The 19,476-nt window shown below is 40.2% G+C and overlaps 2 protein-coding genes across 6 annotated transcripts in view; one reads left to right on the top strand and one right to left on the bottom strand.

The window, feature by feature from the left end:
• JAK1 (Janus kinase 1) overlaps positions 1–2,395 on the top strand; it is a 104,837-nt gene extending 102,442 nt beyond the window's left edge. For all 5 annotated transcript variants that reach the window (XM_044430072.1, XM_044430071.1, XM_044430069.1 and 2 more), the window contains one exon: positions 146–2,395. In XM_044430072.1, the coding sequence (XP_044286007.1) occupies positions 146–247 (102 nt within the window). In that variant the 3' untranslated portion in view covers positions 248–2,395. The remainder of the gene's footprint in view (positions 1–145) is intronic.
• A 145-nt stretch (positions 2,396–2,540) lies between these two features.
• The window catches only part of RAVER2 (ribonucleoprotein, PTB binding 2), a 73,312-nt gene continuing 56,376 nt past the window's right edge, over positions 2,541–19,476 (bottom strand). The window contains 2 exon segments of the mRNA XM_044430073.1: positions 2,541–4,119; positions 11,815–11,960. Coding sequence (XP_044286008.1) covers positions 3,973–4,119; positions 11,815–11,960 — 293 coding nt within the window. The 3' untranslated portion in view covers positions 2,541–3,972.

Here is a 19,476-nt window from a genome sequence, read left to right as displayed (position 1 = left end):
AAATGCTAAATCATCACCTCCCACTTCTACTTCCCCTCTTAGTCCACATGGGAAACCTCTGCTGGATTTGACTCACTTTATGAACAGAAAAAGAGCTATCTGAAATCCCTTTGTAACCCACAGCTACTTACCTTTTGTTTGCTAGGTTAACCAACTGATGAGGAAGTGTTGGGTGCAAGACCCAGCGGAGAGGACACCTTTTCACAATCTGATTCAAGGGTTTGAAGCACTTATAAACAAGATGTAATCCAGAGGTTTTATACTGTTACCCTTAAATAGTTGGAAAATATATTACCTTTATTACCTGTTGTAATTTTGTACTGTGGTAATGCCGTGTTTGAAAGGGTATCTTCTGTCCAAGAGTATTCCTATTTGAATAGTAAACCCTTGGATCTCAGTAGTTAAAACAAAGCAGCAGAAAAATGTTGAGCAGTTCACTATTCAATATCTGTGCCACTTCATTGTTCTACCATTTAGAATCTGATCGGTGTTTCAGAAGAGAAACTTGCAGCATCAGTGGTATTGACTCAGCATAAATTGTTCTGAAAGCCATACCCCCAGGGCTTTTACTTATTTCCCTTTATGCATTTCAAATCATGTTGGGCTAAAAAAGCAAAAAGTGCAGAACAGCACCATGACTGAGCGATGGTGACATTTATTGAACAAAGTATAATGAACTGGCAGGTGTTTTCTGACTGTCTTTAACATTTGGAATTGTATTGGAATGCAAGATTAGTTCTTGAAGCATTCAAGTATTTTAACAGAAATAGGGGGCCATTGGCCTTCTTTTCCTCAAACATTTGTCATCTCATGCTAACATGGTGAATCATCATGAACTAGCATTAACGTCCCAAAGCATTTGTTATGGCATCAGTGCCAACTGTTCCAGAGGGGAAAATGTGAAAAGCAAACGTTTAAAATGGAGCACTTTGGCTATTTTGCGAACAGAAGGAAGTGCGCAGCCTTCACCTCCAGCCTCCTCTCCCCTTTTCTTTCGAGGTCCGCCCTGCCTTCTCCTGCTCCTCACAGTTCTACTAGGCATGTCCAAGCTGTCAAACAAACCTAAAGTAGCTGTTTGGATTCTAAGCTTTGCTTCTCTTGGTACATTTCTTGCATTTGTAAACTGCCCATAGTAAATTCATTAAAATCTGAATGTACCATCATATGGGAAGGTCCTTTGTATAGTTAAAAACTTCTAGAAGATTTCTCTATGATAATCTTTAATATTTCGTTTATTGAGTTCTCTTTAAAAAAAAGAATGTTCCTCATTTGCAGTATAGCTTTGTAAGCTTGTTGCTTGGCATGCTGTCAAAGATTGTCTATCTGATTTTGACATGCTTGTTTTTGGAAGAGCGGTGTTCAGCCTATTGAAACTATACCATGGCCAAGAGACAATTATAACAAGTTTTGATTCCTGAAAAAAATTTAAATAGCTATGAGAATTTCTGTTATTAATGGAAGTTTTGTGTCCTTATCTTACAGTGTGGGATTTAGAGAAATCCACCTCATATACAGCAAATGTTTGTTACCAAGTGTGATGGGGAAATTGATTCTAATGTAAGAGAACTGAGGAATACACTGACTAGTGCTTGACAATGTTTTGGGCTATTATCATGTAGCATATTGTCAAACAACCAGAATGCTAGCTTTTCATTGTCTTTTGAAGGCAGATACATAAGGATGAGCTGAGCGTGAAGGTATCGCATATGAAATTCACCATGGCTACCAGCACACTTTGTGGGAGGATGCTGTAAGAGATAAAGCACACCATAGAAATGTGTACATTATTCCTGCACTATAAAGAAATAGTTGATCATAACTTAACAGCAGATGGGGAAGTAGGGAGACACTGCATTGAACTGAGTGTTAGTCATTCTTAGACTAAATTCATTGCTTTGTTAAAATTAAGTGAAAGAATTATTTGTGATTAACTCAAGATCTTTCAATTTCAATGGTCTACTCTAAGCATGATTAGGCTGAACCCAACCCATAAAGTGGTCTGGTCTGGCCTTTTCTTCCCCTTTCCCCTTCTAATGAAGAGAGTAGTCCTTATATTTATCCCTAGATTGGAGCCATAACTCACAAGTAACTAAACTATAAATTTCCCATATGTGGATTCACTCGTCACTAGGTGAAAGTATATGATGGACATTGTTTCAAATAATTTCTCTTTACTTTGAGCCTGCTCTTAACTAAAGTCAAATACTGTATGTGAAGTATTCATGATTGCAATAATGTAAAATGTAATCAAAATCAAACAAGAACTGTAATTGTTGAATATTTTGTTCAGTTAAGAGCTATCTTTAAGTAGTGCCTGTTTTTGCTGTAATCCAATAATATGACTGTTATATGCACTTTGTTATTCTTTATACAAAATAAAGATTTTATCTATGAATGTTTCTATTAAAAGTATTTCTAAGCCAGCAGCTGATTTTTTTCAAGGTGATGGCTCAGTCCTCCTTCCTCCAATAGTGGTACCAAAGCCATTTGTCTCTCCTACATCCACTCCCACTGCTATTTCACAACTGTCTTGGCTTTGACCTATGCAATAACTATCCAACCAAACCTAGGTAACCCTTCCCACAATGCAGAATGTGGGGTGTGATCAACTCCATAAGTATGAAAATAGATAAGGTACACATATGAAGCCAATGTGGTAGACTACTGTCCCTGATGCCACAGTTACCTGGTTTCACCTCAAAGAAAAAAAATTATGTTGATTATGTTGCATGTTTGGTCTGTGTACACACTGGGGAAATGTAGCTCAGACTGACGAGCCATCAGAGGCCTTTCTAGAACTCTTCTCCCTTCAGATAGCCAAGCACACACAGGGAAGGAAGAAGGCAACAAGTCATAGTGATCAAGTTGCAGCTTTCTCCTCCCATCCCAGGGCTGGGGAGAAAGATGTAATCTCTGATCGGTACTATAGGCCAGTATTAGCTCTGGGAACTGAATTTTCTAGCCTCCTTGAGATTGCAACCACTTTCAAGAACAAACAAAGTGGTGATCACTGGCTTCAGCTATGAAATACTTTTGCAAGGGACTGCTACACAAACTATCACAAGCAACTCTGACAGGTTTGAGGGATCACTCAGTCAATCCACATTTTTTTCCTTTGATTTTTCCTTTCTTAGCTTTCCCTTCCTACATTAAGGCAGGTTTAGAAGTCCAAAACAGTAATAAAGGTATAGAATGGAGTAGTTGGCTAATTCATCTAATCAAATATGTAAGAATTAGCACATTTTAATCTAAGAGGTTGATAATTTCCCAAAATTTGTAGACCAGTGATGAGCCTACGATTAATCTGATATTTTCACAGAAATGTCATGCATGCTTGTATCACCAGCATCAGCTTTTTAAATAAGATCAAAATTTGTTGATAGTTTCCTAGCCTACTACCACTTTCAGAGACATGACTACATTAAGATCCATGACTTGATCTGAAGATGATCTGGCTAATTTTAAGCAGACTGAACTTTAGTACTTGGACTCTTCCTATCATACTAACTGGGCTGTAATTTATCATGCAAGCCCCAGCCTATAATGGGAAAGTATTCTCAAATGTCAGAAGAAAGGATTAAACATGAATGCCTTGCAGCCAAGAACCTAAATCCTCAAAGAAGTTGAAGAACACCTGCATGATTGTTTTCTTAAGACTAATAATACAACTTCAAGCAACGCTTCAAGAAAATATTCACTCCATATTATTTTATTGCTTTGAGAGAAATTCTCAATCCACAAAGCTGCCATTTCTTTAAGAAACTTAATTTCCATCCTACAGATAGAAACCAGTCTCGAGTATAACAGTGATTGCAACACATACCCACATACTTGTTACACAGAAATTTACTTAAAAATGGATTTCCTATATGGAATTGGGTTTTTTTTAAAAAAAAATCTGCAATACGTATCAAAAGTGAAAGATATGAGTGACATGAAGGATATGAAGTGGCTTTGACATTGAGCATGATCTTAATATACACGTTTCCTTTTAAGATATAATTCTGCATAATGTACCATGGAGCCCTGAGCTTGTTGGTTAAGATAGTCCACTCGACCATCTTCTGGGGTGCTGATGAGGTATGAAGAGCCCTGCTTTTCATTTCCTATAGGTGCCATCTAAAAATTGTAAAAGTCATTTATGACAATGTACAGTTCTTTATACATGGCTGAATTTTGCTTTGTGTAAAAATGCTATGCTGCTCTCTAAACATAACTTGCCCTGCCAAGTATGTGATGAGATTAGATCTGGAGTTTTGTTCCATTTTCAGGAGAACCGCAAGTGAAATTCAACTGGTGTCAAAAATGAAGAGTAGATGATTTTGCCACTCTTTCCCTCTGCAGTCCCCAGTACCAGCCTCCTACTGTCAGAGTATTTACCAACCCTCTGGAGCACCACTTATGTTTTCAGTGAACATAAAATCTGCCAAAATTATCTCCTCCCACATCTACCCACTTGGAAAAGCTCCACTAGATCAAAAGCTTGCTAGAAGGAGCCTTTCCATTCACAAGCGGCTTCCTGTGACTGTAACAGTTGCACCAGCTATGTTTACTCTGAAATCTTCCCATTATCAACAGAGAATGAAGGCAAGCACATTGCATAAAAATTCCAAGAAATCCTTAAGCAGCATTATGCATATGGTGGCCCATAAGACATTCGTCTAGGAGGATACAGATCCTAACTGGGAAAAGGCCCCAACCTTTCAAAATGTGCAATCCTGTATGTTTCACATTAATGCAGATGAAGGAATTTCAACGATTGTTTCGTCTTTTATCCCATTCTTTCTCCAGTGCTGCTTCTCAGAGCACAAAGGGTCTGAAGAACAGCTGTTCAAATTCCTCATTTATGCAATGGGTAAAAATACACAAAGCCTCATGTTCAAAGGCTGGCCATCCATAATGTATAATGTAATATGTAGGCTGCATCAGAAATCCGTGTGCTTATTTATTCCCCTTACCTTCAGTGGGTTTTGAGGTGTAAGTGGTAAAATGCCTGGATGAAAGGATCCTTGAGCTGGAGCATAACACGAAGGAATGACCTGTAAATAGTTACTATAGTCACAATAAACTCCACCATCAGATTCCTACATGGAAACAAGATGGAGAAATATGAGAATGCATGTATTACTGAGACTAAGGATCATTCCCTCCCCCCCCCCCCCCCGAAGTTTGTTTTAATGAAACTTTTTTTAATTGCATGCATTTTGCCAGTGGACCTAAGACTGAACTGGAGCAAAATAAAAAAAAATCCTGGCCTAACTTGCTTAAGCCCCAGACAAGCCAAGTAGAAATCAGCCTGATAAAGAGAGAGTTGGCTCAGACCTTAGGTCAGTTGTTCTGGTGAAACAAGTTACTTCCAGGGCTTTCCAGATAAAAGGTTAATTTGGTGTAAACATTTGTTCCACATTTACATCTTGTCCTTTTTTCAAGGAACTTACTGGTACAAAGATTTCACCCCATTTTAGCCTTAGAAATACTGATCCGGTTTAGAAATACTGATTAGCCCAATATCTAGATTGGGGATTTGAAGTCCAATATTCCAAAGACCAGTCTTTATCCATTACACCAACCACACTGGCTTTACAAACCACCAGGTACATCTAGCCTGAGTTACATGGTAGTGGATTTAATAACCATAGCAACAGAGTGACCCAAAAGGGGGGGGGGGGTCTCCCAGACCATCTACTCTGACCCCTGGCTCCACCCGGCTCCACTCTATTTGACTCTATGATATTTTGCCTCTGTGTTCTCCCCAAAGCAGGATGGGGGAGATTTGCATGGGGGATTGGACGAGGTCGGGGATTTAGGGGGCCAGATTAGACTCCTCCCACCCAGAAGTTGAGGAGCTCCTCAGGGCATTGGACGTTACAAAGGCACCAGGCCCTCATGGGTTACACCCGAGAGTATGCGACTGTACTTCCCGATATCCCATCTGCTACACTTTTTGAAGACTGGAACCATTGATGCCACCCTCCAATTCTTCGGAATTTCTTCCATTTTCCATGAGGCCTCAGAAATGAATGCCAACAGATACGAGAGTACCTCTGCCAATTCTCAAAGTACCCTTGGGTGTAGCCCATCAGGGATAAGTGACTTTGTAACATCCAGGGCCCTGAAGAGCTACTCAACTTATAGAGAGGTGACCCCAATCTGTGCCCCCATAACCCCAACCTCAAATAGCCTCCCAGGTAGATTTCCCCCTGTCCACTTTGGAGAGAACACAGAAGAATAACGATCATTTAACATCTGTGTCTGTTTCCTTACATCAGTTACCACATTCTCTCTCTCCCTTTTAAATGGTCCCACTGCCTGTCTCCCCTTCTTCTTCCTACTTCCTAAGTGTCCATGTTCTGCGGAGGTCCCTCTTCCTTCTAACCCCTCTCACCACTTCCCTTTGCATCCTATGCCAGTCTGCTTTGTATTGTTAAGACTTGAGCTTCCAAGACCTCCCTTTTTAGAGCCATCCACCAGTCCTGAACTCCTTTGCCTTCCAGGACCCTCTCTCAGGAGACTTCCTTAAGCCTGGCCTTCAATTTAATGAAGTTGGCCATTGAGGAGTCCCATCTCCTAGTACTTGACCTAATGTTCATTCCTGTTCCCCTGATCTCAAAGCATAGGATCATTCTCATCCAGAGCGCCCCTAATCTGGACATCATCCACCAGATCCTCCCTGTTGGTCAGAACCAAGTCTAGGATGCCTCCCTTCACCCCCACCATTGCCTCTCAGACCCTCTGGAGGAAAACTTTCCCTGCATAGCTTCTAAGAAGTAATAGGACCCAGTCACAACCACTTATGGCATCTCCCCACTAATACCAGTGAGGCTGAAATTAATAGGAAAAAAATCAGGTTTCTGTGGTTCATAGTGTTGAAATAGGCTTTTTTTTTAATGACAAGAAAAATGTTTTTGGAAAAGTTGCATTATATGCTCAGTTAGTACTTGGACACTTCACAGTGCATATACATGTGTGAGATGCTGAAAGATGCATACTGAAAGACTGAAGAGGATGTTAACAAAAGCTGCTATGTAATAGGTTGGTTTTGTTGTATTTCAAAATCTGGCCTTAAATATTAGCATCCTGGATACAGGATGCTGGTTAAAAACGAACAACATTAATTTAAACCCATAACTTACCTCTGGCCTGTCATTTGCTATTTCTTCTACTCTAGCTTGAATGGTACGGTATGCCTGAGCATACTGTTGATACCATTGCTGGACTGAATCCTGCCAAAGACAAAGCAACTTTCAGTCTACTGTCTTCTGTTATTTTTCATCATGATTATTATGTTAACTAGAAACACAAAAATGTTCTTTGAAAAACAAGGACATACATATGCATCTAAGTGATGTATTCATTCCTTCCACCATGTCAGACCAACGTCTAGCACTTTCTTGCTTATTCTGTTTCATTTCCTGAGACAAATCAATCAGCAATACTTTGCCCATAATGAGAGTCTGAATGACAGAATTTGTGTGCATCATGTGTGGACATCTTTGGAGAGCCTTTAGGCCTATTTTCTTTCTCCCAGAACCCACCAGGCTGTGCATCACACACAACTACTCAAACCACTATCAGCAAAACTCTGCCAAAACAGGCACAGTTCTGCTTTAAACAAGGTGCATGTGGCATGTGCATCCCATTTTAATGCATTTTAATTACACTCCTCTGGAGTTTTGAGTGTGTGAGTTTTATACAGAAACAAGCCGCATACTTCCTTGTGCCTTGTTTTAAAGGGGGTTGTTGGGGGGTTACTGCACTGCTGTCACAATTTGACAGCAACAAAAAAGAGCCACAAAGGGGCTGTATGTAGTTCATCCTTCATTCATATGATTTTAGACCATAAATAAGTCATCTTGCTTACTCCATGCAAGATTAACTGAACCATTCCTAACAGGTGTATAACTTAAAAGTATTTCTGCAAATGAGGATTACAGCTTTCTGCATTAAGTTTAAGCATTGGCACAATGTTCTTTAAAGTTAGGAGAGGGCGAGAGAATGTGTGTGTTGTGTGTGTGTGTGTATGTGCACGTGTGTGAGAGACTTTGCCTAATACCTTTTCCTATATGATTTGGTGCAGACAAACTACAACTTGCACAGCTACAGCTGATGTGGTTCTCTATAGCTCTTTACAATCTATTAAACAAATCCTTTATTTTAGAAACAAACTGATAGAATCCCTATGCCAAGCATTCTAGTTCATTGGAGACTAACTAGATTTATGCGTTTTATATGTACTGAAAACATGTTTGATTTATATGTCTTCATTTTTGTTTAAAAAAAAAACCATAGGCATAACCCTATGCATGCTTAGGCAGAAAAGCAACCCACAACTCTCAGCATTCCCCAGCAAATCATACTGGCTACTGAATATGAGAGTTATACGACTTGCATAGGTACGGTCATCCTTATAGTCTACCTACCTACCAAACTGCGTCTCACTATACAAGGAAACCAGCCCACATACACATCTTAAAACTAACTGAAAGTTTGCTTTCCTCTGACCAAGCACCTTTTTCAGTCTTCAGATGGACAAATAATCCTCAAGAACTAGGCCTGTTTTGTGCAAGATGGATTCAAGTTCAGGAAATTTACTTTCCCAATAACTCATTGTATCCAATCTGCAATTTGATTTGGGGATACACATGGCCAAATCGAAAAGCTGAACATAGATACAGTGTTCAGTATTGAGCTGTACAGGCTAGCTCTATCCACCAGAGTCATCATGCTCCCCAAACCATTGATGATATCCACTGGGAATAGCTCTCTGCATTCAGAGTTAGGTACAGAGAGCTTCTGCACATGAGGAAAGTCCCTGAAATTTGTCTGGGGAGAACTGAGACAGTATGTGTAGACAGCAGTGGACAAACCTATTCCATGTGGCCCCACAGTCACACATGTATTCCTTTTTATGTGTCTGATAAGATGGAAGGGCATTTGAAGTTGACTCTAAAGCAAGCTTCCAAACAGTTGCCCTCCTGTGGTGAATGAAAATTACCACTAACTTAACAGTTACAAAGGTTTTATCACAGTGATTAAATCCTCACCCCCAAGCTGTTAGTGTGCCACCAAGTGATTTTCCCCATGGGCTGGTCAAATTTGGACACCTGCATAATCACAAAGGTTGGTAGTACCATATAAAGGCTCATGTTGAACTATGGCTATCCTTTTGTATAATGATTGACCTGTCTATTCAATGGAATTAAAACTAAGAAAATTGAACCAACACGATATGTTGTTTAACAAAAACTTTAGCAAAGGAAGCATATACTTTAATTTCTTGATAACTCCAGGACAATGCCCCTCCAGTTTGCTCCTGCACACCTTCATGGAGCCTCTCTGTGGTTCTCCAGGCCCTGACCAAGAGACCCTTTGAACCCATGACCAGACCTCTGCCTCCTCTCATGGAAGACAGCATTCTTGGTGGCCATTATTTCGGCGCATCCTGCCAGGAAGCTCATTGTGCTGCAGGTCGATGCTCCCTTTCTAACTTTCCACAGGGACAAGGCCGCCCTCCACCTGGATTCCCACTTCACACCCTAGGTTGCCTCCTGGTTCCACCTTAACCAGAACATTGTCCTACCAGCCTTCTTCCCCAACCCCTCCACCCCAATAGAGGCCACCCTACATCTCCTTGACATCCGCAGGGCCCTCACCTTCTACAAGGACAGGACTGAGCAGATCGGGAGCACCAAATGCCTCTTCTCTGCTACCAGAGCCCAAGGAAAAGAGAGCCAGTTTCAGCACAGAGGCTCTCTCTCTGCTACCAGAGCTACCGCACCTACGAAATGGCAGGCATCAACCTGCCTACTTGTCCATGCACGCACTCCACACGTGCACAAGCCACTTCCAGCACCCTGCTTGCTGACACTGCACTACAAGATATCTGCAAGGATGCCACATGATCCACACCATCGACCTTCATCTGCCACTATTGGCTGGACATCTGCATCAGGCAAGACTGCGTGTTTGGCAGGACGATTCTCTCAGCAGTCCTTCAGTGACAACAGCCCCTCCATCCACAATGGGTAAGCTTGCTAGCTGCCCATATGTGTGATTGCACAGAGACCATGAAGAAGAAAGGCAGGTTGCTTACCTGTAACTGTCATTCGAGTGTTCATCTATGCACTCACACAACCCACCCTCCACCCTGCTGGCTGTCGTCACCCTTGTCATGCCATTTCCGGCAATTAGGCGGTCAGGGCTGGTGACCTTCCATGCTTCTTCTTCTACTGCACTTGGCCTTTGCAATCTTCAAGGCACTGAAGAACCCTTTTTATCCAGACTTCTGGAAGGGGTAGGAGGGCCCCTGCCAACTCCATGTCACTGAACTAAGGAAGTTTTTGTCTCTGATCTAGGCCTTGTGCTGCAAGGCAAAGCCCCCCATATATGTGAATACACAGATGACCACTCAAAGAACAACAGTTACAGGTAAGCAACCTGCCTTTACAAAACAACTAATTATCAATTCTCTTAACTTCCTTGAAGTATTCAAGAATTTGAGTCAGAGCAGTCATTCTACTAGATCAACGCTTCCCAGTCCTGCACCAGTGCCATTCACATCTCTTTGCATGCCACAGTTACTTCCCATCACATGAGCACCAGGAAGTTCTTGCATGGAAAGCAGTGTTGGAGAAAGCACTAGAATTGCATTTGATCTACAAGATATCCTTCGTGCATGTGGCATAATGATCAGAGGGATGACTGGGATGTAGGAGACCTTGGTTCTAGTTCCTGCTTGACCATGAAACTTACTGGGTGATTGTGGGCCAGTCACTGAACATACTAGCAGCAGCAGCATATCAGTTTGGGATCATTTGCCACTGTGCTTCAGCTTAAAATGATGCGATTTATTTGTGCTCTCAGAAGTTGTACAGAGGATTCTCTAAGTTTTCCAGCAGAACAAATGCTTTTCTTTCTATAACACAGAGACAGAGGTCCACAATTAAAAGAAAACTGCACACACTGCACAATAAGGCAGTTTGCAAAAAAAAAAAAAAAAAAAAAAAAAGCTGATTATTGAGAAGGAGTAAAAAAAGAAGGGCAAAACACAAAGCTCTAAGTCTCAACTAGTGTAGAATATAGAGGAATTAAGATCTGAGGTATTTATTGTATGCATTTTTCTTAACTTTCTTTCCATGCTGTTAAGCCGTTTCTTCAGTTTCAGTGCTTTCTTGAATAGTTGCATCATTTGGTTAATTTCCTGCAGCTGCAGAGACTACATTTTGTTTTTGGTTTCTAATACTTATCCCAATCCTAATGCTGCAATTAAAAAAAAAAGCAACCTAGAAATCTAACTGTATGATGCTATAATGCATGGTAATTTATGATTCTCCTAAACTGAGGGTAGGCAACCTGGTACCCTTCAGATGTTTTACATTACAGTTCCAACCAGCCCTAGCCAGCATTGTCATGGTCAGTGCTTATTATTATTATTATTATTATTATTATTATTATTATTATTATTATTATTGTTACATTTCTATGCCGCCCCTTGCTGAAGCCTCGGGACGGCTTACAACATAATAAAATACATTGAAATACAATAGAACATAATAAATTACCATTAAATACAAAAATACAAAAAATACACTGAGTTACAAACATAATAATATAAAATTAAAATTATCAGTATAAAATAAGTAAATAAATAATATAGGAGGAGTAATTATCAGAGTAATAACTCCCAAAGAGGTCAATTGTGTATGAATGTCCTAAATCATTACCTGCCTAGAATTCTGTAGCATTTTTATAACAAACTATGATTCAAAATAGCAGACATCCATCAATTGCAGCCAAACCATATGCGTCACATACCTGTGTGTAATCCCCATACTGTGTTGGATAGTTAAAGCAGTTTTCTACTGCTTGTTGCGATGTGGTTACCTGGGCAACTGCCATGTCAAGCAAGTTATTACAAAGTCCAGATCACTGCTTAGTATTACAAGCTTTGCTTGTAATTGCTGCTCAAAGAAAAAAAAGTTCCAATATGTCAAATACATTGGAAAATAATATGTTGATATGAAACTGTAGTAATACAAAAAAGCATATATATCATTCCACAGGGTTTATAGCTCAAAAGGATAAAGGTGGGTTAGAAAGAGAAGCATTAATGACAGACAACAGTAAGATATTAGCAGACTTGTTGAGACACGATTCCATTCTTAATCAAGTTCAAGTTCCCAGGAAATCCTGAATGTATCACTGGATGGTAAACTTTGGCTGCCTAACAATTGGTATGCCCCTTAAAGTATAATGAATATAAGAATCCAGGATCAAAGCCTTGTTTGGAATGACATAAAGGGGTTTCCAATGCTCATTGTACATTTGAAAAGGGGACAGGTTATGTTACGTTTGTTCTATATCTTATCTGTCCTTCCACAAGTATTTTGACTTCTATAAATTCTGTTGTATCCAAGGATCCACCTACTCCAAGAATATGCTCTAGTATTGGCTAAAAGGGGTGCAGGGCAAAGCCAAGATGGCAATGGAGCAACAGCTTCTTTGCTGGACTACTTCTGATATTTTATCTGTTCTACTTATTTTTATTTTTTATTTTCATAATTTGCCTAGCCACACATTTTAATTTTTATGTAGTTTTATTTTATAGACATGTTTCCTGCAAGAGATATTGTATAACAGAACCACAAGTTCCTGAAACCTCAAGCTCCGCCAACACGGAAGCAATGGGGAAGAACAAGAAACACAACAGGAGTAGCCCAGGCTCTCATACTCAACCAACACCAACAAAACAACCAAAAATTGATGACTACATGATGCATGAGAAGACCGTGAGTAATAACAACAACAACAAAATCCTTTTTACTCTATAACTACCTCTAACAGTTATGATATACTGTTCTGTGATTTGGAAACAGAAATTGAAAAGCAACAATTATTAGAGTTATCCTCTACTTTGCATGAGGAATCCATTCATCTGATCAAACTGCAGTACCCTCCCCCAATGTTAATACATCTTGATGGGGGAAGAACAAGGCTAACAATCACCAAAGAAATTCACAACAGGTTTAGCTGCCAAACAATGCCTATTAACTGCACAAACTGTAATTTCAATCTTTGAGCATCTAACATTTATAAACACAAAGATGGACTCTTTAAAAACAGCCTTTGAAACTTTTGTGCAAAGCTATACAGATAAGCTGGTAGCTTCTGCAATAGCTCAAAATATGGCACCAATCCTGACCTGTTTATGGACAATCAAAGAAAGCAAAACTGCTCAGAAGAATTAACTAAAACCAGAAAAGACAACCAAATAGAGGCAGAGCTTGTAGATCCACCTTCCACAAAAGAGTTAAACTCAAACAAGTGAAACCGTACCCTTCAAACACATCAGGTTGCTCTAAGGATTACACTCAACAGATCTAACATCAGACTCTGGTCCAGTAGAAGAGCTATTATCATTTAGCTCACTTCTTTGATGCCAAAGTTATATGATCAAAGTTATAAAGCTAAGTTATAAGTGCTGTTGAATGGCTCTCTAGTATGAACGGACACAAATGAATCTTACTGTTGTTTTAACCATTCTACCATCCCCTGTAATCTGTTTAAAATGAAATATTTTCTCTCCACCTTTCAAATACATCCACTGTCTGTCTTCCAAGATGAAAAAAAGCTTTCTTTGGCTGAAATTTTCAACTAGATACTCCCCTGCCTTGTGCCATGGGCTGTGTGCTAAATGATTAAAAACTATAGCAATCCAGCACCCTCAGCCTCCTTGACAAGACACTGCCCAAATAATCATACTGAGCATATGCAAGAAAGAATTGGCACTGATGAAACTTTAGAACAGGATTAATTAATTCCTTTGGAGCTTTACCAAACAGTGAACAAGAAGAAATACTGAGACAATTGGATGAATTGAAACAAGCATTACAGCTGGTTAGAGCAGCAGCAAACCCTTTAATTGACTTAATATCCTTGGATCATCAACTGGACAGCAACCCCATAGGAAATCATTACAAACTTCCTGAACTCTGCAACCAAACAACTTTACAAGAAAACAACCTAAAGTTACCTGCTCGACAACTTCACCTGAGAATCCCTCTGATACAACCTCACTTCTGACCCCAATGAGTACAAAATTAAGACACCCAGAAGTCATCTCCTTCACCTCCAGCCAAGAAACAGTAAGGATTGCACCAGATACCATCCTAGCCGTCAATGTGGGAGTGTGGAGCAATTTGGAGGAGGCCCAATGGTTACATGGAGAATGGTTACATTTTTGTGAACTCTGAGGGTGACCTAAATAAGACAATGATTGCAGATTGACAACTAGAGTTCCTATCTTGATATCCTATGCTTCCCAGAAACTTGGCTCATGAACCCCGACTTTTTGGATATTCAGTGGTTTAGGGCTTATTCAGTCCCTGCAATTAAAAATCACTCAAAGAGAGAAGGAAGTGGAGGTTTGACTATACTGGTATCAGTGAATCTAAACATAGACATCCAGGTCATAAAGAATAATTGCCCCAGTAATTTTCAGACCCTACTCCTTAAAGGTGACTATTTCCGAAGCCTTTTGTGTTTCAATGTTTACATTCCGCCTAGGAATTGGGCCCCCAGGGAAGGGGGTGCATTTGGGACACGTTAACTGACATGTTAGACTCACTAATTTCTCTTTTCCCAAAGGCACATGTTATTTTATGTGGGGACTTTAATGCAAGAACAGGAGTGGGTCATTAGAGGAAGGGAATGGTCTGAATGTTCATGCACAATTTTTAGAACATTTTTCAAAGGACTTAGTAGTAAATAAGTTTGGGTTAAAATTTTTGGAATTACTCTCAGTCTCTAACCTTCATGTACCCCACAGCACTTTTCTTGATCTAACGGTTGGGACTTGCACTTATCTAGGGACTGGCAGGGCTAGTACAGTAGATTACATGCCTATTACTCCTGCCTTAATGCATTTGGTGACTAAGTTTGACATTTTAGGTCTTACTTTGACTGCCCACTGCCCACAGCACTTGTTCCTCAAGGTTAATTCTAATGTCATGATGAAACTGGTTACGGACTTTGAAGAGGATGTCATTCTCAATCTTAGGAAACTTAAATGGTCTGATAAAATATATCCTATATTAGTTTCCACCTTGTCAAGCCAAGAACTGAGTTGCCTGAGAGATTTTCTTTTACAACACAAATTTTCAATGAGATTAATATTTACCTCAAGCCTCTCCTTACGAATAATAGGCCAAAAAACCTGATAACTCATGCCTAAAATGGCTGATTTGATTGTGATTGTAAAATGTTAAAAAAAGAACTACTTCATAGTGTGAGACAAGTTAAATACAGTAGGGAAGGTGGGTTGTCCAATTTTTTATTACTTAGGTCCCAGGATAAAAACTTAATTAAGCAAAAGAAATTAGAACATGCTAAGTTCCTTTGGAGGGAGCTAAACTGAGCAGTTTCTGGGGGGCGGGGGAAGACTCCTTGCTTCCGGGAATTGGTCACAAACATAAAAACAGTCCCTATTGTTAGGTCAAGTCTTACATATCGGGGCATGTTTGGTTTTCACAGTAGTTTTGGTAGTTTTGGGTCTCATTACTCACCAGTAGAAGGGATTACTGAACAGCAACAGGGCAAATTCTTGCCACCCAGGGGGACACTCAAATGGTTGCCAGTTTCAATTTCTGAAATTAGAGGTCTAATTGCCTCTCTGAAACCTGGTAAATTGCCAGGAGAAGACATGCTGCTACCTGATCTATTTAAAGTCTTCCCAGAGTGGTGGGCTCCAGTTCTGGCCAGTGTTCCCTTTGATTAATGAAACAGGCCAGATCCCACCCAGCTGGATGGTGAGCCTTGTAGTAACCATTCACAAAAAAATGGATAGCATGGATCCACATAAGTATAGACCAATAGGTTTATTGGAGGTATCAGCAAAACTTTATAGTAAATATTTGCTGTTAAAAATGGAAGATTGGGTGGATACAGAGCATGTTCTACACCCAACACAAGCAGGTTTCTGAAAAGGCCTCATTAACCATTTTCTTTCCTTCTTTATTTAAAATATTTGTATGCTGCCCTACTGTGCCACAGCATCTCTGGGCAGCTCACATCCACACGATAAAAACACAATAAAAACCAATTACATCATATTAAAAATAGAATATCAACAAAATATGGGCAGAAATACAAAACAAAGGTCAAATGGCATTTTATCTATCTATCTATCTATCTATCTATCTATCTATCTATCTATCTATCTATATTTTAAAGGAAGGTCTTTGCCTGGCACCAAAAAGAAAGTAAGGAAGGAGCCAGGCAAATCTCCCTGGGGAGAGCATTCCAAACATTGGGAGCAGCTGCAGAAAAAGCCCTCCTCCTAGGGGCCATCCCTCTCACCTCCTTCAGGGATGGTTCACACAGGAGGCCATTGCCAAAGCATTGCCAAACATTGCATCAACTGGTCAATTTTGGTATTAATGGGCACACAAAGGCACTTTACATTGCATTTATTGACCTGGCAGCTGCATTTGACTCCATTAATAGATCACACTTGTGGTCAAAGCTCACTGCAATGAATATTGATAAGAGACTTCTTTCTTTGCTTCAACAGTTCTACAGAGACACAGTTGCACAAATTAGGCTGGGAATGTCCAGTTCCCTAACCAGTAAAATTTCTATCAGAAAATGAGTGAAGTAGGGGTGCGTGCAGACCCTCTTATTATTCAATTGATATATAAATAATATAGCAGAGAGCTTATCAGGACCACTATTTACTCCCTCATCATTGAGCCAATCAAACATTTTGATTTTGTTATATACTGATTTCAATTTTTTTATATGTCCTGATTTCTAAAACTAAAATTGGTTTAATAAGGTTATTGTGGCAATTAGGACTATACTGTAAGGAAGAACATCTTAATATACATTATGGTAAGACCTAAGTAATGGTCTTTGGGAAAAAACCCAGAATTTCATCTTGGAGCATCCTTGGTAACCCAGTCAAGCAATGTCATTTTTAAATACCTGAGGGTTACTTTTAGAGACACCTTAAACCAGAAACTTCACTTGGAAATGGTTAAATTCACAGCAATTAGGATTGTAGGGTTAAGCTTGCATTTCTTCCACACTAAGGGCAGACGCTCGATAGATCTCACACTGAAGTTATACAAGATCAAGGTCATTCTCCACCTCCTATATGGAATTGAAGTATGCAGATGGAATGAGGACATTCTATCCATCTAGCCCGGAGATAATTCAAAATCTTTTTCTAAGGCATATTCTTGCCCTGCCTAAGGGCACAGGGTTCCCTTCTCTCAGGGCTCAGGCACACCTAGTAAGCATAAAGCCTTGGAACAGAAATGGCTCCTCCAGTCTCAATTCTTTAGGGCACAAACAGTTTAATTTGACTTAAGTTTCATAATTCCATCTTTGTTAGGTACTCCATCCCCAATGATCTCCTAGGGGCTACAGTTGATAATTCTCAACTAAGGAACTGGATATATTGTTCAGATGCCCTAACTGATCAATTATCAGTTTCAAATTCCAAGGTTGCTCCTTGGTTTAAACCAATTAAACTTGATCATCTTAGATCCAATTATTTAGTTAACATCTCGGACTATAGGCCTAGGGTGGCCTTTATAGCCCTTCTATTCCTAACCATGCACACAGCTTTTCTGTCCAGCAGATAGTTTCAAATCCCACTGGAGCATCATGTCTGTATCTTTGGTTCACTTGAAGTGAAGAATTGCTTGCATTATATCATTCATTACATGTAGTGAACTTAGAGATAAATTCTTGACTGGTATCCTACCTGCCTCTAATGCTTATTCTGATCCTGAGAAATTAGTGTTCTTGCTACCAGATGTTGATGCACATGTGTCATATAGTTTCTCTTTTTGCCCTCGCTGCCAAGAGGAGCTAAGAAGGCTTTGAAGGGGAAACTGTCCTGATTTGTGGCAGGTCCATTCTTAGTATTATGTTTTGTTACATTAGATCTATGGTTTTATCTGTTAAATTGTGTAAATTTGTAATGGCCTATGGGTTTTTGTAGATAAAATGCAGGTATTTTCTTAAAGAAGTTATGGTAGCATGTGGTATCCAGAAGTTTAGAGAACAAGTTATAAATAGCAGCTATATCACAATTAAAATCCCTTTACAACTGGAATGGAAAGAACAGGTTGCTTACCTGTAACTGATGTTCTTCGAGTGGCCATCTGTGCAGTCACACATATGGGTTCTGCGCCTGCGCAGTGCCTTTGGCCGGAAGATTAACAGCTAACGGTTTTTGGCGGGAACTCCACTCCCCCTCCCCTCCAGCATTATATAAGGAGCAGAGTGTCCACCATTTTCCAGTCTTTGAAAGACTGGCGTTTGTTGCATAATAAGAGGTTTGTCAGAATGACAAGAAATCCAAATTTAGTAGTGGTACGACACATAGGAAAAAGATATCATAGTATCGCAGAAAATAGTCGGACCACCCATGACACCAAGCGGGGTCGGAGGGTGGGTTGTGTGACTGCACAGATGGCCACTCAAAGAACATCAGTTACAGGTAAGCAACCTGTTCTTCTTCGTCATGGCCTCTGTGCATCACACATATGGGTAGAATAGCAAGCTTATCCAAAATGGAGGAGGGAGGTGTCATCAACGAAGGACAGAAGAAAGAACAGCTCTGCCAAAAGAGCAATCCTGTCTGGCACGGACATCGAGTCTATAATGTCTGGCGAAGGTACACGGAGTAGCCCAAATGGCCGCTCTGCACACATCTTCTATCGGGACTCCTGATGCAAAGGCCGAAGAAGTAGCGACAGCTCTTGTAGAATGGCCTCTTGGAGTAGATGGTAAGTCCAACTTAGCCAACTGATAAGATAGGACAATTGTATTTACTATCCATTTCGAAAGACGTTGTGAGGTGACTGGGCAACCCCGATCATGTTCCGAATATTTCACAAAAAGTCTATTGGAATGCCGAACAGACTCAGTCCTGGACCTATAAAAAGCTAAGCAATGACGAACGTCCAGCATATGCAGAGATCGTTCTATCGGATTTGAAGGGGTCGGAAAGAATGCCGGTAAAACAATCTCCTGTTGCATGTGAAACGAAGTAGAGACCTTCAGAAGGAAAGACGGATCCATTCGAAGAACCACCTTTTCCTTATGAAAATTTAGGAAGGGGGGGTCTACCCGAAGGGTGCAGAGTTCAGATGATCTACGGGCTGAAGTTACTGCAACAAGGAAGGCTGTCTTCCATGAAGCAAGGCGTAGATCGATCGTCGCCATGGGTTCGAAAGGTGGTCGAGTCAGTGCTTGTAAAACCACCGAGAGACTCCAGGTGGGCATTAGAGGTCTTATAGTTGGATGTAGATTACTCAATCCTCTTAAAAATCTTTTAATCAGAGGTTGAGCAAAGATGGAGAGGCCATGTATAGTTCCTCAATAATGCGAAATCGCTGCTGTATAAACCTTTATGGACAAGGGTTTGAGTCCAGACTGATGCAATTCAAAGAGAAACTGAAG

This window comes from Varanus komodoensis, unplaced genomic scaffold (genome assembly GCF_004798865.1).
Source record: "Varanus komodoensis strain SLA01 unplaced genomic scaffold, ASM479886v1 scaffold20_1, whole genome shotgun sequence".
Classification (NCBI taxonomy): Eukaryota; Metazoa; Chordata; class Lepidosauria; order Squamata; family Varanidae; genus Varanus; species Varanus komodoensis.
This window is presented reverse-complemented; position numbering and strand designations above follow the sequence as displayed.